Here is an 18,095-nt window from a genome sequence, read left to right as displayed (position 1 = left end):
TCGGAAACTGTCAGTGTGTCATTCTGTCTGTCCCACGTTTTTCTACTCACTGACGTGGTCAACCTATGTGAAACTGCACATAGGCATTGAGGATTGGCATAGGTAGAAGGTGACAAAGCTACCAATGGCTATAGACTAGTGAATAAATACTTTTGGAATCATACCTGCTATCTGTTTAATATTGTACAAGAGTGAAGGAATAGTCAACCTCTGTTCCTCTGCTACGTCAAGAACTCCAAAATCCTTCAGCCTATACTAATAATATAGTAATTTTGGTTATAGTTATTAATTTAACCATTAATCAGAGTAACAAATTGATAGTATTTTATGAAACTGATTTCATTAACTGCCTATCATTTTTCCCTTTTTGGGAATGGTGCCCCATGAGGTGTTTTAATGTAAATTAAGTCACATTATTTAACATAATTATTAATAATGATTAATAACTTTAACAGCACACTATTTAGATAGTAACCTACATGCACATAGCCAGGTTCACAATGTGTATACATAATACATCATAAATGAGGAGAATATTTACGACATTCTCGAAAATAAAATGTGAACATAGCAGAGATCAGAGCAGAGCTGCTGTACAGGTTAGAGTTAGAGATGTAAGAAGTAGCAGGACTTCATTGATTATTTCAGAGGCTAATTTTGTTGTGTCCTCTGTAATGTTTATAGCTACAATTTTTAGCTTTGCTGATTAAATGTTTGCGATATTTGCTGCAGTGACATTATGACTCTTCTTGCAATACTCGCTTCTCTAATTTGCGAACTCCGCCATGTAAATGCAGTGTGTCAGGTGCAGGGACACCTGGCTTTTAAAGGGAATGGGAAATAAACTTTAAACCATGGACTATGGATCTTTTTAAATATACTCTGTCCACGTGCCTTTGCATGTCCTTTGTTAGTGCATGTCTTGTTCTTTCATCTTACTTATGTAGCTTAAACCCATTACGATAGCACATTAAGACACAGTACAGGGTGCGTCTGTCTCAGGGTATTCTTACCTGATGAGTTTGCTGGTCACAGGTGCTGCGTCATGTGCTAAAGCATCACTAGCAGAGCTGTCACTGTTCACTCGCTGCCTCTGAGAAGAACTACAGAAAGACACAGGAAGCAAAGTCACTAAACAAACTCCAGACTGAATGTTTTCTGTTGTAAGGTCAGATATTCAGTGAAGTCTTCAGCTTCCCAGGAAATGTATGGAGGAGAACTTTTTCGTACAGTATGTTCTTACTATATATATTCCCAGATATAAGAATCTTACTTTGAAATCCCTGTCAGGATCTTCAAGAGAACATACTGGAGGCATGTGTGAGCTAGTCATGACTGCCTGCCTTTAATGTCAAAACTATGAACCTTTTTGTAACCTCAACACTGCGTTCTCTTTACTTGTAAGAATGGATCCTTGCGAGATAGAGTTGAAGAGTTGAGCACTGAGATAATGAGCATGAGTGAGATAATGCCACTGGTAGAAAGGAGAAGAAAAAGGAAAGCATTCTGATGGCTGTTAAAGTAGGCCACGCTCAGGGCGAACCAAGAGGAAGCAGAGGGTATGTGAGATTCTCTTAGAAATTCTAATACATGAGGAAACTGCTGAGACGTTACTAAAAAGGAACACGGAAGGAGTCGCACAAGTCTCAAAACTGCAACACCTAGAAAGACAAATGGGATGCAGAGGGCATAGATCAGTAGCAGAGCAAAGGTGGCTAGATGGGGCAACTAAAATCTCAGGGAGGCACAACAACCCAAAAGCCATAGATGAATTTCAGGAACTCCATTATGCTGTTGTCGTACTTAAGCTAGTTGAAAACTAGCCTTTGTCAATATGAGAGTCAAGGAATGGCATATTGATATACTTTGTACAACAATCCTGTTTTAATGTGTCTTATCTATACATGTTCTGCAATTCATCGTTCTTTGAATAGGCTGGTTATCCTTTTCCTTAAAAAAACATATATATAGGAACAAAACATTTAATGTGCACAAGCCTTCTCAAGTTTGGGGAAGACTCTGGGTACCAATTGTACCCATTTTCATTCAGATATCTTGAGGTGAGAGCTCAAGGGACCTTTTGAAAAAGGCCATCCCAGTTGTTTCCTTACCAAAATTCTGCCAAACTTGGACTTGAGCCTGACAAATTTGATGACTTAGACTTGACTTGACAAAATCATAAGAGACTTCCAACTTGACTTGGGCCTTAACAACGATGATTTGTGAGTTCACTTGGATTTGAACCTCTTGATTTAAAAAATACTTGATACCTTCCAACAAGCCAAAAGATTAAAAAGAATGTTACTTAAGAGGCGTGTCATGGATCAAACACCATTCATTCCCAATAAGTTGTCACTTAATTCTCCAGATCCATTTTGTTTGAACCAATCCAACAGAATCCAATCAAGTTGCAAGAAAGAATCATGAAGAACTAACGTTAGGCTACTGAGCGCCAGTTAGAAAAAATTATACCAAAGATAATCTCAATGTACAAAAAATATGGGTAGTCAACCAAAAAATAAAGGATTGCCGTATGTAAAATGTGCAGGGTGAAAACTACAGACAGAGATGCAACAAATTCCAACAAACTTGTTTTAATACATTAGTTCATATTGTCGAAAAGCATTCATGACTTTTGTTTATTCAATATGGAATTTAATTTGTTGAGGAGCACGTTTTGACTTGTTTAGGACTCAATCAAAAGTTAAGGACTTGGAACTTGACTCGTAACTTGTCAATCTTGCCTTGGGACTTAACTAAGGACTTGAGTGCAAAGACTTGAGAGTTGCTTATGACTTGCAAAACAATGACTTTGTCCTGCCTCTGGTTGGTACCAATTGATGCCTAAGGCTGACTAGTTTCAGAAGATACCTCTGCACTAGCTCAAAAGTAGGGGCCACTGGGGTCAGTTGAGGTGGTTCGGGCATCTGATCAAGATGCCTCCTGGGCGCCTCCTGTTGGAGGTGTTCTTGGCATGTCCCACTGGTAGGAGGCCCCGGGGCAGACCCAGAACACACTGGAGGGATTACATATCTCATCTGGCCTGGGAACACCTTGGGGTCCTCCAGGAGGAGCTGGAAAGCTTTGCCGGGGAGAGGGACATATGGGGTGCTTTGCTCGGCTTGCTGCCCCGGCGACCCGGCCTCGGATAAGCGGATGAAAATGGATGGATGGATGGATGACAACACCCTGTACGTCCTCGCCATCATCAACAACCTGACAAGCAACCTCTTTGGAAAGCTGGCTCTCTTCTCTTTCTTTTCCAGAAGCACAGTATAGCCTGGGGCATGCGATACAATTTAAGTTTTGAGCCATGACTCCTTCTATTCTGGCTCCCAATAACACAATAACATGGCATTTTAAGACTTCTATGTTGCCTGCAGCCCTGTTGTGGCGAGAATACAAGCACGTCTACGTTTAGATTTATTTGTTACTGTTCAGTCTGGTTTTCCATCGGCCAACGCACTAAATATAAAGTCTAATGTTATAAAACTGTATCGGGGAGTAAATTCTGCCACGTTTATGTGACGGTCACATCTCAAGTTTTCTTTCACGACACATTCCCGTCTAATATTTCAGAAATTCCCTGACCGCAGAGCTTGACTGCTTCTGCTTAAACAGATTTACACCTGATGCTTTCGTGTCAACTGATGGTTTGTGAAGCTATCAGCTCAAAAATCATTTGGAGAAAAAAAAACAAAATGTTTGGTGTGTAGGTGTCTTCCAGTGTGTTTGTCAGAGAGACAGAGGGATAGAGAGCACAAGAGAGAAAGGTAATTATAGTGGGAGGAATAACGTTCACCTCTGGCCCTGCGTGGGCAAACTGCTACACTGTGCGAGAGCGTGTGTGTGTGTGTGTGTGTGTGTGTGTGTCTAAGTACAGTAGATTGGTGTGACTCTCGAGTGCTCTGACATGCATTTCTCTCTCCATCCAATGTTTTTCTGACTCTATCTTTCTCCTAAACCCATCTCTCCCTCACTCTGCCCCTGCCTCTCGGTCTCATCTCTCCTCCTCATCCTCCCACTCAGTGCACTCAGCATTGCAAATCAGCCCGCCAACACACACATGCACACACACACGTGCGTGCGCATACACACATAGCCAAAGGGAAGTGTTGTGAGGATCAGCAGGTTGCGTTGCTCTGCCTATACTCACATTGTACCTGTTACTTTATTTGTTCCCTCTATTCTTTTCTGTATGCTAATCTATATGTGCTCACATTTTACATTTTGTATCCACGGAGCAAATGCCAAGAGAAATATTATGATCCTGTAAGTGTTTATTTTACCCCATTGTCACATTGTCTGCATTGTTGTTTTAATAACTGATGATCAAAGTGTTCATGGCTAGGGGACATCAGATAATTAAACTCAGATGGCATGAAAAGTAAATACAGTTCCAGGCTGTAAGCCACACGGCCTTGTACTCTCTGAGCTGTTAGCAAGGGTCAATTAACTTTAGCGACGCCGTCAGTGCATCGGCCCACTTGTGTTTGTACTAATAACTACCACTCATTACTAAAATGGTACAAAAGAGCAGTGATGCTAATGAGTAAACACGCTGCATGATGTGATCAGGAAAAGAGAGACAGTGAGATTATCTTGTTAACTGAAGCACTCTGAAGTACTCGTATCTGTCAGATTTATGTTAACGTGCTCACAATGATAACTGCTCTCACTACGAGAAAGATTAGTTCGTTTAACTCCCTGAAACCTGGAGCAACGTCACTTTTCTTGTGCTGCTTTCAGACGCCTTTCGGAAGTATTTAAACCCTTGAGCTCTGAGCATGTTGGTGCAATTTCTTTCAGAAACATGGGGAAATAGGCAATGAGCAACTTGGTATGAAATGTTCCACAAATTGCACAAAATTAATAGATTTTGGAAATTATTTTCCGAAATCTATGGGAAAAAAAGCTATGGAAAAACTAATTATAATGTATTTAAAATAATGTTACAGAATTATTATAATTTTTATGCTCATTTCCCAGGTCATTTGTTTGTTTCATCTTTTGTTTTTGTTTTTTTACCAATTTTTTTTTTTTTTTTTTAAATCTATTAATTCTTTAAATTTCTTTAGTTTTTAATTTTCCTGAGCATGTTGGTGTAATTTCTTTGAAAAACCTGAAGATAAAGGGAACAAGCAAATTGGTATGAAACGTTCCACAAATTGCACAAAATTAATAGATTTTGGAAATTATTTTAAAAAAGCTAGGGAAAACCGAATTATTATCTATTTAAAATAATATTACAGAATTATTAGAATCTTTAAGCTAATTTCCCAGGCCATTTGTTTGTTCCGTCCTTTGTTGTTGTTTTGTTTTGTTTTTTTAACAATTTTCTTATTTTTAAATCTATTAATTTTTTTAATTTCTTTAGTTTTTAATTTTCTTTTTTCCCCACTAATTTCTTACTAATTTTTTGGGGGGTCTTTTTGGTGCTCAAGATGCCAAGCCAAATTGCTCAGGTTTTAAAGGGTCAACTTATCCATAATAACATTTTCACAGTTCTACCTAGTGATAGCCAAACCACGATTTTATCGAGGCCTAATTATGTATGGATGTACAGTTTTTTTGCACCCTCGAATTCATTGTTTTCAATGTAGATGCATGGCAGTTGCGCTCAAACGCCAGAACAACGCCCTTGTGGTGCTCACACGTTCTTGAGTGCCTATTTTTCCATACGCAATGACCGCACCCTGAGATAAACAGAATCCAACCTTTGGAACATAGGACCGTGCACCGAACAACCAATCACAGTCGACAAATATCCCTTTTTCCATAAATATCAGTCTGTGATGAATATGGAGAAGAAGTTGAGCATTTTAGTGCAGAGCTGCCAGAGCTTTACATCTGACCCTTGTACAATAGGCCAACACACAAACAGCGCCTGGAAGATCAGCTCTGCACTCAGGATTTCAGATAAATAGACAGTGATATGGCGCTTCGCAACCTCAGACGCAACCTGCCCGCCACGTTCTTAAAAGCTGGTGGAAGAAAAGCACAAGAAAGAGTAGCACCCTGCGCCTGACCTCGCATTTCCCAGGCAGTTAAAGACGTAGCTTAATTGGACAAGAAGCATTCCGTAAGTGCTGGTGTTACAGAGGGCAACATCAGTTGTACCACAGATAACACCTGAGTTCAACTATGAATGGTTGTCAGAAGAGAATGAAGGGTATAAAAGAAGCCTGGATGCTTCACTGCAAACCTTCAGGTGTTCTTATACAACATCAGCCGATGTTGTTCAAGCTGTTGACTCATCAAATCGCATATCTCATGCCCCGTATGTCGTAGAGACATGAAACTTTGCACAGAGATGCCTCTCCTCATGAGGAACAAATTTGCCTCAAGAACCCATAACTTCCGCTTATATAGATTTTCCGCCATTTTGAATTTTTTGAAAAACACTTCAAATGGATCTCTTCCTAGGAAGTTTGAGCGATCTGCATGAAACTGGGTGAACATAATCTAGGGACCAATATCTAAAGTTCCCTCTTGGCAAAAGTTGGAAAACTTACTAAAACTGAGCTTCTATAAGGCAATGAATATTGCGGAGGGCGTGGCTCATCACATAAAGGTGTATAACATCTCAAGGGTTTCACCCATCACCACGCAACTTTGTAGGCATATGACCACACATAATCTGAGGGGACCCCTCCATTATTGACCCCATCAAACAAAATGGGGGCGCTAGAGAGCTCATTTCTTATCTAGGCCTAACCGCCATATGGATTTTTACTAAACTTGGTAGATATGTAGAACAGGACGCCTCAAGGTGACTGGAGAAATTTAACTCTAATTGGCATCTGGGTGGCGCTATAACAACAGAAAAATGCTTAAAAATGGCTAAAATGCGACCACCTACTACTGTTAACTAACAAATGGTGCTTCTACAGCTGCTGTATAAAAGCACAATCACACTCAAGGTTGTGCTGTTGATAAAAGTAGGAAATAAACTGTGATCTGAGCTGGTGGAAAATGAAGCACCACTTCATACAAAAATGTTACGGTGCTCCGCACAAACACAGTTCCCTGCATGAAAATAAAGCCCGGTTTCTCTATCCGTCATTTAGCTACTGTAGCTGAATTCAGGTCCGTCAAACAGATTGGTCAATCAGCATCTTGAGTTCAGTGAATACAACTCTTAAGGAGAATGAAGTATAAGGTGCAGCCAACCCAAAATGTAATGTCCTCATATGAGGACACAGGGTCCCTGGAGGATAGAGAAGCACCAGAATTATCCTAAAAATCAGCAAACAGAAAAACATGAGCAACTCTTCAGCATCTCCTCTCTCACTGACTCTGTCTTCTCTGCCTTGAAAGAGAGGAAGCATTTACAGAGCATCAACAGACGACCGCTCTAACAGGTTCCTGTAGGTGAGAATTTAATCTGTGTGAGTGAGTGTGTAAATATGGTTAAAAGGATTTCATATGGAGGCAGGGCAAGCAGGGAAATGTGTTGTCCACACACACACACACATGGAAAACACACACACGCGCAGCCATAGCAAATACTATAGTAACACTTGGCTACTTCTCGCAGGAAAATAAACTGTGGAAAGATGCAGATAGAAAAATATTATTCATGTATTTATACGCCCACACACAAATATGCACTTATGCGCACTCGCTCACAAACACAAACACACACACACTTGAGAATTATGCAGTTCTACTTCATGCAGGCTTTGCCGTCTAATGGGCTCTATAGGCTCGACGACTCAAACTGTGAAGCGGCGTAATGAAATTTGCATCTACTTGCTCGGCCAATCAGAGTGAGCCAAGCCCTTCCCACAGTCCCAGCTGTATGGATGTCATAATACAACTTGACATCCACTCTTGACTGAAACAACTGAATATTATTCTTCTGCGTATAGCTTTATAAAAGTGAGACAAAACTCTTTGCAGTATGTTTGTGTTCAGTGTGTGGTCTTACCTGGGCACAGAGGACGAAGGTGACGGTGAAGGAGAGGAAGCATCGACAGGGTAGACAAACACCTGGTTGGAGGTCTGATCAGAGGAACTGTCCCTAAAAGATCACCAAGAAAAGAACATGTTTTGAAATATGGATTGCAGCAGAGTATTTCCTTGTTATGTAAGACAACTGTTGTTCGCTTATCTGTGACACCTATGTGGTTCACCAGTTACACAGACTGTCCTTCATCAATTTCAGGCTGTTTCATACCAAGCATGTTGAAAATTTGTTGAAAAATGTATAAATGATTGCTCGCACACCTCTGCAGAACATTCATGCAGGTAAAAGTATTCGGATGGACCTTAATTTCAACAGATTTCCGCTTGACAAATGAAATCCTTTGTTCCAACTGACGTCATCCCTTCAAGTCAAAGCTAGCTAGCTGCCAAAACAGAGGAACTTCCTGTCATATTTGATTTCTCAACACCCAATTATGCACAACAAACATGGCAACAACTACCTCAGCAACCAAATACAAGTCAATTTTATGGCTTGAGATCGCCGAGCAGTGGCTTACATTGTAAGTTGAATATGTAACGAGGCAACAGCTGCCGTTAGCATAGACTTTGGGGTCCGATTGGTAGTGATGGCCAAATGAAGCTTCATGAACCACCAGTTGTATTTGCTGAACCCACTAGATGGCGCTCTTGGTGTAATGAAAAAGGCTCAAGGGATGGCAATGCAGTTTGGTTTCAACTAGCAATGGCCAAATGAAGCTTCATGAACCACCAGTTGTATTTGCTGAACCAACTAGATGGCGCTCTTGGTGTAATGAAAAAGGCTCAAGGGATGGCAATGCAGTTTGGTTTCAACTAGAAATGGCCAAATGAAGCTTCATTTGGCCATCACTACTGATTGTTTTGATATAGTGTGGCCCCTCAGACATTCTCTGTCTGGTTATGGTTTTGTTGCGTGAAGTGGATACTCGTTAGACCTCATTCACGAAATGTGCAGGCTATTTGCATCGGACCTGGTGGTGTCATCTGTATTCTTGACTGCATTTGCATCACACTGGTGAGAAACAGCTTTTTTTTTACACAAAAGTGTGTTTAACAACCAGGAATGCAAGAACAAGGTCAGAGGAAACAAAGGGGAGCAGGAAAACAAAGACTCTTTGATTAAAATTTTAGTAAAGGTCATGTCAGGCTGATGCATGATAAAATAACGTTGGTCTAAGAACAGTCTAGCTCTTTTTCTTCAGCGCTGAGAGCAGTGCCAGGGTTTCATGGTAAGACTTCCATTAAAATATAATGTGTGATTTGAAAACAAGCCTTGGATGTGTGTCTTTTCATTGAGGCTCATTTGTGGTTTGTTTTTACTGTTTTTATTTATACCAGAGGTGGAGAATTATAGTTGGATTAATGATAATGATCATTTTTTACTACTACTATTACCCTTAAAATTACTCCACACTCAAGGGTCATGTATACTCCCTTTAGGTACAAAAATAGATAGCTGATTTCAACTTACTTCCATGTATCCTTTATGTTGGCATAGCTATATCCACTAGATGGCACTAGAGGGCAGAGTGAAAAGTTTCTGACGATAATAAACAAAGGAGGTCGTAATAGTGTACCTTTTAATACAGGCAGCGCTGTCGGTGATGGTGGTCTGTGAGGCCATCAAATACACTGCCATGTGAAGAGAGAATTATTTTAATTTTATCACCGATTCGTACCATTCCGCCTGTTTTCAAACATCTTTGTTGTGTTCTGTTGCTCCATCTCTTTGCTTACTTGTCATTTCTGCTATATTTGTTCTTTTTCCTTGTCTTAAAATGAATAACAGAGGCTTCCTGGAACAACTGAATCATTGGGAAGATAATTTATGACAAGTATGGGTTGGTTGCGACGATCTACTTCTGTCTACTGCTACTCACAACATTCATGTGACCCAGACAGTAACTCACTAACCCTAAACACAAAATTGTGCCCAAGGGACTCATTTTTGAGCACTGTGTATGCACAAAACAAGGCCTGAAAGACACGTTAGCCAATTCCCATGCAAAAGTTATCCATAAAAACACAGACTTGATGGGAGGAAATTTGACCCATGCTCATGAACATTCTGGAGATGGGAAATTGGCGATGCAGATGGTGAGGTGGAGGCCGTTTTTGGTTTTTGTCTGTACAAAATTTTTAGTATAAATCCTACGCATTGTTTCATAAATGAGACTCCTGGACTGTATTACGCCACTCTGCATATCAGAATCGAAAGACTGGCATACTTGAGAGAAAGATATTCATACTGAAGAATTCATCAGAATTCATTTTGACTAATTTAAGTGGATACTTGTCTCTAAATGACACTAAGGGGCCTATCTTACCACGTCACCTTACAACTGTCATTGTTTGTTTTAGACCAACACAGTTGTCATTTTCACGGCCAGCGCCCACACTGCAGGCCAACATGCTGGCCAGCTGGGGCCCTTCTGTGTGGCATTTCAGTCTCTGCCCATGTCAGTGTGGGTTTGTTCCTGGTTTTCCTGGTTTCTCCAACAGTCCAAAGACATTTAGGTTTTTTGGTGATTTTAAATTGCCAGTATGTGTGAAAGTGAGCGTGTGTGGTTTTCTTTCTCTCTGTCTCAGACCTGTGATAGTCTGGTGACCTGTCCAGGGTGCATTCAATCCCTCGCCCAGTCTCAGCTGGGACAGGCTCCGACCCCCATGCACGGGGGTGCCCGTGTTGTGCAAGTAGCAAAAGTATTTTGGCTAATCTGTGCACCCATGGACATTAAAATAAATTGTTGTCAGGCAGATTGTTGGCGCATTGCTATTCTGAGGCAGCAGAAAGCCAATGTGCCACTGACGAACAAAAACGTGGTCTGAAGTCAGAATAGCGCAGTATTTTCCCTCTACTTAGAGGGTGTATTATTCAGATAGTAAGATGCACCTACATAGGTGGGTTCATAACGCATGTACTCTCTGCCTTTAACACACACAGGGATGTGAGGAGTCATTGCAGGGTTGTTGAAAAAAATACATAATTATTGAGGAAAATATAAACGACATTCTGTAAAATTTGAACGTAGCAGAGATCAGAGCAGAGCTGCTGCCCAATTCCCTGTTAAGAGAGACGTTGTGAACATTTATGCACAAAGATCAGGATAACTTTATTGATGATTTCAGAGGCTAAAAGTTTAGTTCTGTTTCCTCTGTCAGGTTTATAACTACAGTTTATAGTTTTGCTGCTTAAATGTCCCATGATATTTGCTGTAGTAACATCACTGCTCCAGAAAACCGCTCACCTCTCCGATTTGCCAGATGCACCATGTAAATAGCAGTGTGCCATGTGCAGATGCACCTGGCTTTTAAAAAGAATGGGAGATGGCGCTCCAAACACACCTATGATTAGTTAAGGGACTGAATACAGTGATTTTACTCCTTTTATCTTTATTTTGAGCCCAGATTATGTACCGTTTTGTTAACAAAGTGGAGTATGACACATCCTAAATGCACTTCCACTATAATTTTCCTCAAGACTCACTGAAACAAAAGCAGTGAAGTCATGCTCTGTCAGTGGAATTTCTACCTGCTGGGATAATTTGGCTGCTAAATCTAAAGATAAGTGCAAAACTGTACAACCACAAAGGGCCAAATGAATGGATTCAGCTCAACCAACTTTGACCATGGACATCTGGCTCACAACACCATTCGACCCTGACATTACAAGTGGAAAACAGGTTTGAACCAATAATAAATTTCAATGAGACACAAGTGGAGTTTGGATATGGAGTGTTATATAAAGTGCCAGCCAACAGAAAAAGGCAAAAAACAGTCTCATGTGGAGCAAAGAGGAAAACTCATCCAAAGAGACAATTTAACCTGTAATTTTAGCTGTGGGAGACGCTGCTATCAGAAACATAAGCAGTACCACAATCAAACCACGCTGCTCTCTCTGTGTTGCAGTCTGTGACATAAAAGAGAAATCTCCTCAACCAAAAGATGAATTAACGCCCCCAAATTTAACAAAATGATTCTACATGTGGGGGCTAATAATGTTTAAAATGATGGTTTGCACAGGTCGCTGGTCCAGGTCACTGCTGTCATCACCAACCGTGCACATTCTGTAAAAAACCCTTGCTGATAATGAAAATGACAAAAAGAGAGAACAGCTCTCTCCTGCCAGAGCTGACAAGACTGATAAGGCTAGCAAGGTCACCACAGGTGTTGCCCCACCACTCTCCCTCCACCTCCCCTCTGTTGAGAGTTGAGATCAGAGATTAAAGTCAATGTGATGTTAATGGCTGCCACTAAACAGCACTGTCACATCTCACATTTCTGCCATTCAAATCAACACCAAGCTAATCTGCCTGGCATCAGTGCAGTCAGGAGAGAAGCAGCTTAGGACAGACAGTGTCCATGCCCCACTTCTATAACCCTTGGGCAAGGACCTGCTGTCTCATGCAGTGGCCCCCATCAGCGGCCAAAAGCAGACTCCTATTCTGGACTTTCACACACAAGGAATTTGCCTTAGTGGTTGGTGCACACAGTAAACATATTAAAAGGAAATTAAAAGCAAGAACTGCAATCGTCGAGAAACCTAATTATAGAATAGAAACATTACAATAAAAATATAAAAGCTAAGTTTTGAATTACTGTAAGAATTCTTGAGTTGCGGCCAAAAATTATCTTTGTGAGGTCACACTGACCTTGAAGTGTACATTTCTGCCAAATCTGAAGAAATTCCCTCAATATGTTCTTGAGATATTGCATTCATGAGAATGGGATGGATGCAAGGTCACAGTGACTTTGACATTTGACCACCAAAATCGAATCAGCTTAGTGTTAAATCCAATTTAACGTTTGTGCCAAATTTGAAAGAATTCCCTAAAGGTGCTCTTGAGATATCCCGTTAACATGAGTGAGTCAGACGAGGTCACAGTGACCTTGACCTTTGGCATATGACCACCAAAATCTAGTCACTACATCATGGAGTTTAAGTGGACGTTTGTGCCAGATTTGAAGGAATTCCCCCAAGGCGTTCTTGACATACCCCTTTACAAGTATGGGACAGATGGATGGACGGACAATCCGAAAACATAGTGCCTGCAGCCTTGGTTGACGCCTGTGCAGAGGCATGAAAATATGATTGATTATCAAATTGATTTGATTATTTGATTATCAAGCACAATCTTGAGTTTATGTTTTTAACCGAAACTGAATATGTTGGTCTTCAGTTGAACCCTTTTTGTCAAGATGCATTCTACAAGCCACCTTAATATGGTGCCAACTTTGATGACTCTTCTTAACTGCTGTCCATTACCTGCATTGACTTTGACTGCGTAGTTATTGTTGTTGATAATAAGATTTATGCTGCTAACGCCAGGACAGCAGCACTGAAGAACTGTGCTGTATTCTGAATAACTATGGATAAGGGGCACACTCTGGACTTAATTATCTCCAAGGGTCTGAACATTTCAAAGGTTGTGCTGACTGATGCTGCTGTTTCTGATCATTCCCCTGTTTTCTTTGAGATGATTATCTAAGCGCACACAAATGTTTAAACAGAGATAATCACCGTATCACCGAAAACACGAGTGAATTATTCATTGAGGCTTTCTCTTCCACACCCGCCCCCGCAGGAGATAATCATGTAGATAATTTCAGTTCTAACATTGCAAATGTTGATGCCATTGCTCCCACTAAAGTCAAAGCTGTCTCTGGTAAGAAAAAGTACCACGGAGAAATGCCACTCTGGTGAGAACATTATTAAAATGAAGTCAAAAAGTCAAACACAAGTGGCAGAAAACAAATCCCCTGGTGCATTACAACATCTATAAAGGCATCTACAACTTTTTTTTCTAGAATTAAGACCTCATAAATGCAAGGAAGTCCTTTTCTAACATCACTAACAACTGCAATTAGTCCACTTAAGAAAGACATTTCCTCAAGGCTTTCTTGGGTTATCGTGTTTACATGAATGAGACGAAAGCATGGTCACAGTGACCTTGACCTTTGACCACCAAAATCTAATCAGTTTATCGTTGTGTCCAAGAGGACACAAAATGCCAAATTTGAAGAAACTCTCTTGAGGCGTTCTTGTGATATTATGTTCACATGAATGAGAAGGATGAGGTCACAGTGACCTTGACCTTTGAGCTGTGGCCATTAAAATCTAATCAGTTCATTTTTGAGCGGACGTTTGTGGACAAATCTGAAGAAATTCCCTCACAAAAATGGGATGGACTAATGATGGACAGACAACCTGAACACACAGTGCCTCAAGCTACAGCTATCGCCAGCGTAGACGCATAAGAACAATTATAATGCACGCCCCTTATTTGCTGTCGATAAGCTAACAAACCTTCCTGTGTCAGTGGCCCCTGAACTTTTACCCACCAAGTCATGCATTGAATTTGCCTCCTTCTTCACCACCAAAATTCATAAAGCTACCAGTTCCTCAGTATCAGCTGTAGGGTCTGTCTAGTCCTTACGTCTACTCAAAACCAATTAGCATGACACAGTTTGGTTCTTTCAGCTATGAAATTGGGGGACATTATGCAACATTTTAAATCCAGTTCCTTCTGCCTGTATACTCTCCTTGCACTTTTCAAAAAAGTTTTTAACTACATGGCATCAGAGCCTCTGTGAATAGTCAATACATCAGACTCTTTCCCCACAGGCCCTGAAAACTGCAGTTATTTAGCTGCTCTTGAAAAAGAACAATCAAAACACATTGCTAATGAACACACTGTTGTTTTTATGGTGATAAAAAAAAAGGCAGCTGTGGAAACACACACATACTGTACACTGCAGCGTCATGTTGAATTGTAAACTTTTCATGGGGGATGTGGATTCGATTTTCCCTAACCAATCACTAGAGACGATTCCCCTGAAATTCACAATTTGCCTCAGAGGGCTTTACAGCATACGACATCCCTTTGTCCTTTGGACCCTCACGGCGGGTAAGGGAAAACTCCCCAAAAAAAAAAAACTTTAATGGGGGAAAGAAAATGGTAGAAACCTCAGGAAGAGCAACTGAGGAGGGATCCCTCTTCCAGGATGGACAGACGTGCAATAGATATATAGATTTATCACATGCTAAGGTTATTAGCGTATGCCAATTACATTTCCCATTGCATAAATTAACTTAGTGGCTAGCAGACTTTTCTTCTACACATACGAAGGTAGGATAAATCAAACACAACACGCATGATATTTTCAGCTTACAAAAATAAACAAGAGGTCTGTGTTGCCACTGCTTTGCCAGTAGCTTTTCATTTTGAAAGAGCAACAATCAATGGGGAAAAACCAACTCTCGCGTCAACGTTGTGTATCAACAATAATACAGCTATAGGAAATGCAAGATGTTATTTAGATGTTCATTTTAAAGTTATGTCATTCCTAACTACCTGTATTCATTCATTTATCAAGTAAGGATCACATTGAATTGTTGATTTAATTTATATTAAATTAACAATGACAAAATATTCATCCTCCATTCACAAAACATTTTGTGAAATGAATGGAATTGTTTGACGAGTGTTTTTTTTTCTTTGTTGGCATCTGTTTGGACCGGTTGAATAGCCAACTGATACATTTTCACCACACTGTTGTAGGCGTTAATTTGCATTTCCCGAGATCTGTTTGAGACTTTAGAATGCAAATGAAAATGCACTGTGTTAACACTGCCTTTCATCAGTGTACAGTGTTGGTAGGGAAGCTGCCCACAGTCACGCTCTGCGCTCATATTGTGTAATGAATGAGGCATATCAAGATGAAGTTTAAAAAAAAAAGAAAGAAAGACAAGAAAATGCAGCATTGAGTTTGGGCTTACCCTCGGTTATTATTGTTGGACACGTCTTGATTGCACCGGTTTCTGCAACTTAATCAACTTTTTTCATTATTTACACTAAATTAATGAAATGTTGCGTTAAGGGAAACTTTACAGACTTTGTGAAATGCTGTCTACAACGGCCAGCTGGCAATCTTACAGGCAGGAATTTTGCGCCCTTGTTTCTCCTCACCGATCTCTATAAAAGGTACAATAGTGGAATGGGGGGAGAGAGTTGTCTCGCCTTTAAGGCAGCAGAGGTAGTAAAAGCGCCAAATCTATGTCTGTGTAACAGGGACAGCTGGCAGGATGGGACAATGGATGGGACGTTTTGATGACGTGTTATGTGTGCAACCCGCCCAGGAGTTTTAAAAAGCAGCTGATAGCAGTTAGCGGGTAACTCAAAGAAGAATAGAAGAAAAAGAATGTCCGCAAATTAGGGAAAACAATCAGGTGTGGAAGCTCCTTCCATTCCGAGCAAAGGATGAGTTCATCCACCACACAACAGGGATGGTAAATGACTGTTAATGCCATGTTTTGCCAAGCGCTGACGATGCCACTATCACCTTTAGAATATATCAAGAATCAAAGGACTTAGTGGGATTTGAAAAACTTCATGTGTTTCAGTGGACTAGACTACTGTAATTGCTGTCTTTACAGGTCTCAGATCAGACAGCTGCAGCTGATACAGAATGCCGCTGCTACAGTCCCTCACTAATTCCAAGAGACACCATATTAGTCCAATTCTCAGACCTCGACACTCACTTCCTGCATGTCAAGAAAACTGACTTTAAAAGCTGAATGGTTTAGGGCCAAAATACAAGTCTGATCTGCTGAACTGTCCAGACCTCTCAGATCATCTGGGACAGGTCTACTTCCTGTCCCCAGGGTCAAACTAAGCACAAAGAAGGAGCATTCACCTTTTCTTTCAGTCTTTTTGCCAAGGCATTTTATTGAATTAAATTTGGAAAAAAAAAATAGTCATACTGCACTGTAACTGCACTGTAATTTAAATTATTCTTTTTAATCTGTTTTATTCTATTTTAGCCTGTTTTAATCCTCCATTTGTTTTTGTTTTTGTTTTAATCCCTTTAAATCACAATATTGGGTCTTTTTATATTGCTTTGTGCTTCTTTTATTTCTTATTTTAATGCTTTCCTTATGTGGCACACTTTGAATAGGCTTGTTGTTGAACACTGCTATACAAATAAATTGCAGCCTTGCTACACAGGCATTTGTATGTATGAGTATGCAGTGTATTTACCCAAGCAACCTTACAATTTATACTCGTCTAATTTGCAGCAGCAATGTGTTTGGAAAGAAAAAGGGAATGCCACCCAGATTGTGTTTTATATCAACATAATGAGGATGCAAACCCTGTTCTCAAAGTCCTGCGCTTTGTGCACCCACCATCCATCCCAGCCACCTCTCTAAAAGTTCTGTGCAGTATAACAAACTATTACTTCCTGGACTGGGAAAAAACATCCAGAGTAAACATAACCCAGGCAGCAATTATGTTTCATCTGCCTGATATTTGGCAAAAACATCTTGAAGTGTGTAATCATACATTTTAGGACATGAGATCCAAATAAAATTAAAGAAAATACATACCAAACTAGAATTACCGCCTCCATGAACAAGTCAAATTGCAGTTACAGTTTACGTCCCTGCCTGTCAAGACTCATATGGAGCAAAGAGAAGCTACTAATTCTAAAACATAAATGCTTCGCACACATCTTCAATCAAACAGCACATAAGATCTGTACAATCAGCACAGTTTCAAGGTGGACACCAAAGATTAGTGTCACCAATTCAGTATCTGAGTATCTGACCAAATGTCTCCCCTTCTGTTCCTGAGATATGACGTTGAATAATGGCCAGAAAAGTGCAGATGCAGAACATGATGATGTCACAGTGAAGTTGACCTTTGACATTTTGGATACAAACTGCCATCACTTAATCATTTTATCCCATAAAACGTTTGTGTAAAATGTTGTAATGCTCAGTATAAGAATTCTTGAGTTATGGCCAAAAACATGTTTTGTGAGGTCATGGTGACCTTTGTCCTTTAACCCCTAAATTCTAATCAGTTCATCCAAGAGTCCAGATGGACACTGGTGCCAAATTTAAGGAAACTCCATCAAGGTCTTCTTGAGAAATTGCTTTCAAGAGAATGAGAGGGACACAAGGTCACAGTGACCTTGACCTTTGACCATCAAAATCTAACCAAGCAGACATTTGTGCCAAATTTGAAGAAATTCCCTCAAGATGTTCTTAAGATATCAGGTTCACATGAATGGAAAGTACAGACTAAGTACAGACAGATGGATGGATGGATGGATGGATG

General features: G+C 40.3%; 1 protein-coding gene across 5 annotated transcripts in view; it reads right to left on the bottom strand.

Moving 5' to 3' along the window:
• The window catches only part of LOC126401690 (diacylglycerol kinase zeta-like), a 149,422-nt gene that overhangs the window by 20,716 nt on the left and 110,611 nt on the right, over positions 1 to 18,095 (bottom strand). For all 5 annotated transcript variants that reach the window (XM_050063099.1, XM_050063098.1, XM_050063095.1 and 2 more), the window contains 2 exons: positions 7,934 to 8,026; positions 1,014 to 1,103 (listed from right to left, as the gene is read on the bottom strand). In XM_050063099.1, coding sequence (XP_049919056.1) covers positions 1,014 to 1,103; positions 7,934 to 8,026 — 183 coding nt within the window. The remainder of the gene's footprint in view (positions 1 to 1,013; positions 1,104 to 7,933; positions 8,027 to 18,095) is intronic.

Source organism: Epinephelus moara, chromosome 15, assembly GCF_006386435.1.
Source record: "Epinephelus moara isolate mb chromosome 15, YSFRI_EMoa_1.0, whole genome shotgun sequence".
Taxonomy (NCBI): domain Eukaryota; kingdom Metazoa; phylum Chordata; class Actinopteri; order Perciformes; family Serranidae; genus Epinephelus; species Epinephelus moara.
This window is presented reverse-complemented; position numbering and strand designations above follow the sequence as displayed.